Here is a 6,957-nt window from a genome sequence, read left to right as displayed (position 1 = left end):
CCAATCGGAAAACAACATGGCCGACAGACAGCCATTATCGCTAAATCTTAAATTTTATATATAGGTTCCCCTTGTTTGAAAAGTACTAGATCTAGAGGGCTGTTTCTGAATTTACACAGATTAGTAAGACTTAGAAGAAGGGAAAAGTAGAGAAAAGATCAATCTGACATGGAACCTATAAAGATCATTCAATGGTGGGCGCCAAGATCCCTCTGGGATCTCTTGTTTGGGTCAGATTATCGTAGTCGAATAACCGAAAAATACGACTTTTCCAACCCAATATATTACTATAACTGGATGTCAGTGTCGGTATATTACTATAACTGGATGTCAGTATTAGTATATTACTATAACTGGATGTCAGTGTTAGTATATTACTATAACTGGATGTCAGTGTTAGTATATTACTATAATTGGACATCAGTATTAGTATATTACTATAACTGTATGTCAGTGTTAGTATATTACTATAACTGGATGTCAGTATTAGTATATTACTATAACTGGATGTCAGTGTTAGTATATTACTATAACTGGATGTCAGTATTAGTATATTACTATAACTGGATGTCAGTGTTAGTATATTACTATAACTGGATGTGAGTGTTAGTATATTACTATAATTGGACATCAGTATTAGTATATTACTATAACTGTATGTCAGTGTTAGTATATTACTATAACTGGATGTCAGTGTTAGTATATTTCTATAACTGGATGTCAGTGTTAGTATATTACTATAACTGGATGTCAGTATTAGTATATTACTATAACCAACCCAATTAAACGATTTTTTTTAACATGATTCAAGAGAAAATGGTTTTGGTTTTTGAATTTTTACCCCAATAAACGAAATACCCTATTAAGCGTTACCCGATTAACTGGAATGTACTGTATAATCATGTACTAGTATTGTACAAAATACAGTGTATAATACAAAAACAACAATGATTTGATACTGAGTATGATTTGATCTAGTCAGAATATTAACACAATAATAATATTGGTAAATCAGGAATTGGTCATTACATTGCAACATTGGCATTAGATGCTTGGTTTTCTAAAAAAAATATGTGTGCTTTTTTTTAGCATATTCAAAAAAAGAGTACCGTTACGCTTCAGAAGTTAAGAACAAATATATGGTATATATATGACTTCCGTTACGCTTTGGAAGTTAAGAACAAACATATGGTATATATATATATATATATATATATATATGTTGACAATGTGTTTGTAGATGTAGCTACAGTGGTGGGTTATCTGGTTGTCAGCCGGCCATTCCTTGACCTGACTAATCCTCGTCACATGAAAAGCACACACAGTGAGATGCTTGAGGTAAGGTTTGGTGTAAAATCGTACTTTTATATTTAATACGTATGTGTATGTTATGTCATATTATCACACAACCGTATGAGTTCAATATACAGAGCAACCCGCTTATTTGCATAGTGTAGTTGTAAACAGGGGTGTTCATTGAGGATCAAACAACCGCATGTGTTTGATGTAGATAATAAATGTTGTATAATTATACAATAATATTAACTTAAAGCCTACTGAGTATGATCCCCAGACAAAAAATAAGACCTACATTCACAGAGAAATTGGTTGCAGAAAAGTTAGATTTGTATTTAACTGATATATGATATATATTTTAATTGGACATCAGTATTAGTATATTACTATAACTGTATGTCAGTGTTAGTATATTACTATAACTGGATGTCAGTGTTAGTATATTACTATAACTGGATGTCAGTATTAGTATATTACTATAACTGTATGTCAGTGTTAGTATATTACCATAACTGGATGTCAGTATTAGTATATTACTATAACTGGATGTCAGTATTAGTATATTACTATAACTGGACGTCAGTATTAGTATATTACTATAACTGCATGTCAGTGTTAGTATATTACTATAACTGGATGTCAGTATTAGTATATTACTATAACTGGATGTCAGTGTTGGTATATTACTATAACTGGATGTCAGTGTTAGTATATTACTATAACTGGATGTCAGTGTTAGTATATTACTATAACTGGATGTCAGTGTTGGTATATTACTATAACTGGATGTCAGTATTAGTATATTACTATAACTGGATGTCAGTATTAGTATATTACTATAACTGGATGTCAGTGTTAGTATATTACTATAACTGGATGTCAGTATTAGTATATTACTATAACTGGATGTCAGTGTTGGTATATTACTATAACTGGATGTCAGTGTTAGTATATTACTATAACTGGACGTCAGTGTTAGTATATTACTATAACTGGACGTCAGTGTTAGTATATTACTATAACTGGATGTCAGTATTAGTATATTACTAACACTGGATGTCAGTGTTAGTATATTACTATAACTGGATGTCAGTGTTAGTATATTACTATAACTGGATGTCAGTGTCAGTATATTACTATAACTGGATGTCAGTGTTAGTATATTACTATAAATGGATGTCAGTGTTAGTATATTACTGTAACTGGATGTCAGTGTTAGTATATTACTATAACTGGATGTCAGTGTTAGTATATTACTATAACTGGATGTCAGTGTTAGTATATTACTATAAATGGATGTCAGTGTTAGTATATTACTATAACTGGATGTCAGTGTAAGTATATTACTATAACTGGATGTCAATGTTAATTTATTACTATAACTGGATGTCAGTATTAGTATATTACTATAACTGGATGTCAGTGTTAGTATTTTACTATAACTGGATGTCAGTATTAGTATATTACTATAACTGGATGTCAATATTAGTATATTACTATAACTGGATGTCAGTGTTGGTATATTACTATAACTGAATGTCAGTGTTTGAGTATTCCTGGTACCATAGTATGGTTAGAGTATTCCTGGTACCATAGTATGTTTAGAGTATCAGTGTATATTTTCTGTCCACTGACAGGATTATTACAAGAGTGGGAGGATGTTGGTGAGGATGGCCGAAGCTATTGGCCGAATTGTCCTGGCTGGGAGAGAGATGACCAGACTAGCTGGGTAAGTGGTTCCTATACAGAAAACATGAGACCAAAGCATTTTGTTGCTGAAACTTTGTACGCCTAAATATAGGTACTGTAAATCACTTATATTTCGCGAGTACTTAATTTCGTGAACTCACCTAATTTGACTTATTCGCGAATACATAATTTCGCGAATTCCGATCTCATAATGACTTTAAATTCGCGAATGACGTTAGATTGTCTAACAGGTAGGCTATTTTCCCATGTTGGTAGCCATTTTGTTTATAAGAGTCATGTGACAGTACAAGAAAAGTCATGTGATTCAATCATGTGATATCAGTGTCTGGCCTTGCTGAATTGTATTTACCCTACCTGTATACATGCTAAATGGCTTACAAAAGCGGTGTCAGACATTGAACAAAACCAGCGGCTCATTAAGAATGTCTGGATAATGACGGGACTACAATAAGTTGTGAGTTAACGTACATTGTAATTAACATACGTGTGTATACAGTGATACCGTTGAACAGTTCTCTATTGCGAATGATTTATACTCCAGGGGATTATTTGCTCTGAATGTTTGAATTAAATAAATAATTTGTTTTATTTCAACTTTGTTATGGTAAATATCTTTTCGAGAATCAAGCGATGTGAAGTGCTATGCATACATGTAACCTTATATATTACATAACTTACAACAGCGTGAGTAATAAAGTACGACGTATTCCGGGTGACCATCCGGGATCCTCGGGACCGTACCTATTATACTTAAATTAACTACATGTAAAACGTCGTCTAGAAGTTAATTAAGTCCGAGTTCAACCACAATATCAGTGTTCATTGGTTTTTTTTTTATGTGTGAAATTTTGGTGTTTTGTGATATTAAAACACACTCTGATATAAGTACATAATCTATCATTCTATCATTATTTTAACAGCGATGTTAGCTCACCAACTAAAGATTACGGTAGATTCAAAATGGACGCCACATAGTATTCTTGTCATTCTTATACAAATATTCGCGAGGGATTTGAATTCGCGTTTGACTCTCCTCGTGAATTAACGCGAAAATAAATACCACGCAAAATATAAGTGATTTACAGTATATGGTAACTTTTGGATCTGAAAACAAAACACAAAACTAAAGCCACATGTGAAAGTACCCCTGATAGAGAACAGAGAATGGTGCCATGTACCAGTAGTCGTTGACTTGTTGAAATTTGTCTATTACAGCTTCACGTCCAGAATCACAGAGCTCATGCGAGTCCTTGATGACCTCAATAAAGGCCGATACGAAAGAACTATGGTGTCGGATCAGAATAACTGTAAGTGGTGAATTTGTAGAGAGAAGTTTGTCTTAGTAAACCTTCCTATCCTCTGTGCTTGTGTGTTAATGCTGAGTATTATGATTACTTTTAACTACAATTATTCTAGTTTAAAAAATTATCTTTCAGTAGATATAAAATATTAACTTTTGAAATAGTTGTGATTAATGACTGTGTTATGTTTGTTCCAGCAAAAGATGAAAAAACTCAGACATACAAAGCAGGATCTGGAAAAATAGTAAACCAGGACCACCTTATCAAGTAAGAGGTTTAAATCAAGTACACTCCTGTGACTTTCCTTTCCTATTGTCATTTAAAGTAACACACTTAATGAACAGACTGAAGTTCTTGGTAGTTTTTACTCCATTTTCTGCTTAATATATACTAAACTTGACCCTATATACAGTATTTAGTTAAAAAGTTGAAGGAAATTGTCAGACAGTATAGTAATCAGTATGTGCTTAGTTTTGATTACATAATATTATGTTGGTTTTAACAGAAACATTCATATACTGATTTATTACTGGATATGAGAAAAAAAAACACAGAGCAACATTAACTAGTCAGCTATCAAAGTTAAAATCCTGTGTGTTGATAAATAGTTCTTTTTTGAAAAAGGACAGCTGGGAACATTATAGATAAATACAAGTACAGCTCTGCTGCTGTAACTTGTGTTACTATAATGAGGGGTTATGTAATACAAAATATCTCATTGTGACTGGTATTAGTGGAAAAATACCTCATTGTGATTGTACTGGTGGAAAATACCTCAGTGTGACTGTACCGGTGGAAAATAGCTCAGTGTGACTGGTATTAGTGGAAAATAGCTCATTGTGACTGGTACCGGTGGAAAATAGCTCAGTGTGACTGGTACCGGTGGAAAATAGCTCAGTGTGACTGGTATTGGTGGAAAATACCTCAGTGTGACTGGTATTAGTGAAATATAGCTCAGTGTGACTGGTATTAGTGGAAAATAGCTCAGTGTGACTGGTATTAGTGGAAAATACCTCAGTGTGACTGGTATTAGTGAAATATAGCTCAGTGTGACTGGTATTAGTGGAAAATACCTCAGTGTGACTGGTATTAGTGAAATATAGCTCAGTGTGACTGGTATTAGTGGAAAATAGCTCAGTGTGACTGGTATTAGTGGAAAATAGCTCACTGTGACTGGTACCGGTGGAAAATAGCTCAGTGTGACTGGTATTAGTGGAAAAATACCTCATTGTGATTGTACTGGTGGAAAAGACCTCAGTGTGACTGTACCGGTGGAAAATAGCTCATTGTGACTGGTACTAGTGAAAAATAGCTCATTGTGACTGGTATTAGTGGAAAATAGCTCATTGTGAAGCTCAGTGTGACTGGTACCGGTGGAAAATAGCTCAGTGTGACTGGTACTAGTGAAAAATAGCTCATTGTGACTGGTATTAGTGGAAAATAGCTCATTGTGACTTGTATTAGTGGAAAATAGCTCCGTGTGACTGGTATTAGTGGAAAATAGCTCACTGTGACTGGTATTAGTGGAAAATAGCTCAGTGTGACTGGTATTAGTGGAAAATAGCTCATTGTGACTTGTATTAGTGGGAAATAGCTCATTGTGACTGGTATTAGTGGAAAATACCTCAGTGTGACTGGTATTAGTGGAAAATAGCTCACTGTGACTGGTATTAGTGGAAAATAGCTCAGTGTGACTGGTATTAGTGGAAAATAGCTCACTGTGACTGGTATCAGTGGAAAATAGCTCAGTGTGACTGGTATTAGTGGAAAATAGCTCATTGTGGCTGGTATTAGTGGAAAATAGCTCACTGTGACTGGTATTAGTGGAAAATAGCTCAGTGTGACTGGTATAAGAGGAAACTAATTTAAGTTCTTTATCATTAACACTTTGGTGTTCTGTATACTCATACTTATGTTATTATAAGACTTACCAAGCAGAATGTAGATTCATTTTTGCCATGTTTAATTGATAAAGGATCTGTATATGTGTTAATTTAAATTAATTGATATGTATGTTTGACTGTAGGTTTGATAAAGTTCCACTTGTCACCCCCAATGGAGACGTGCTCATCAAGGAACTCACTTTTGAGGTATTTACATAAAACATGCTGAAAGCTTAGATAGATTATCTCATAATGATCGTGTGTATACACGTATGATTTCATTCGTAGTAGTCTTTAATATCAAATTATTAGAAGATATTTGTTTATTTAGTTAAATGTATGTCTGTAAGTTGACATCTTGATTTGTTTATTAGTTACTTGTATGTCTCTAAGTTGACATTTTGATTGGCTAATCGTTATTTTACAGGTAAAGGGAGGAATGAATGTATTGGTGTGTGGTCCAAATGGTTGTGGTAAAAGTTCCCTGTTCCGAGTTCTGGGCGAGGTAAGTGTATCTTAAGTGATAATGTGAAATTTAGCATGAAACATTATATGATAACAACATGGCTGACAGGCGGCCATCTAGGGTTTTGACTATTGCAGGTTGCTCCTGCTATAATTGTACTATAAGTTATGAAATGTTTTGAAAGAAGAGTGAAAGAAGGAAAAAAGAAGAGAAAAAATTAGTCCTTCATTTGACTGATATAGATCATTCAGGGATTTTTTTAATTTAATCAGCATGACATTTTAAGATGTATTAATTAGGG

The 6,957-nt window shown here is 33.6% G+C and overlaps 1 protein-coding gene across 1 annotated transcript; it reads left to right on the top strand.

Annotated features, from left to right (window-relative positions):
• Positions 1-1,240: 1,240 nt before the first annotated feature.
• Positions 1,241-6,695, top strand: LOC117320239 (ATP-binding cassette sub-family D member 3-like; the record flags this gene model as incomplete). The annotated part of the gene is made up of 6 exons (XM_033874887.1): positions 1,241-1,338; positions 2,934-3,025; positions 4,222-4,313; positions 4,505-4,574; positions 6,334-6,397; positions 6,618-6,695. Coding segments are annotated over 6 exons (494 nt in total), but the record flags the coding sequence as incomplete, so codon positions are not given.
• Positions 6,696-6,957: the final 262 nt, after the last annotated feature.

The sequence above is a fragment of the Pecten maximus genome, unplaced genomic scaffold (genome assembly GCF_902652985.1).
Source record: "Pecten maximus unplaced genomic scaffold, xPecMax1.1, whole genome shotgun sequence".
NCBI classification, from domain to species: domain Eukaryota; kingdom Metazoa; phylum Mollusca; class Bivalvia; order Pectinida; family Pectinidae; genus Pecten; species Pecten maximus.
This window is presented reverse-complemented; position numbering and strand designations above follow the sequence as displayed.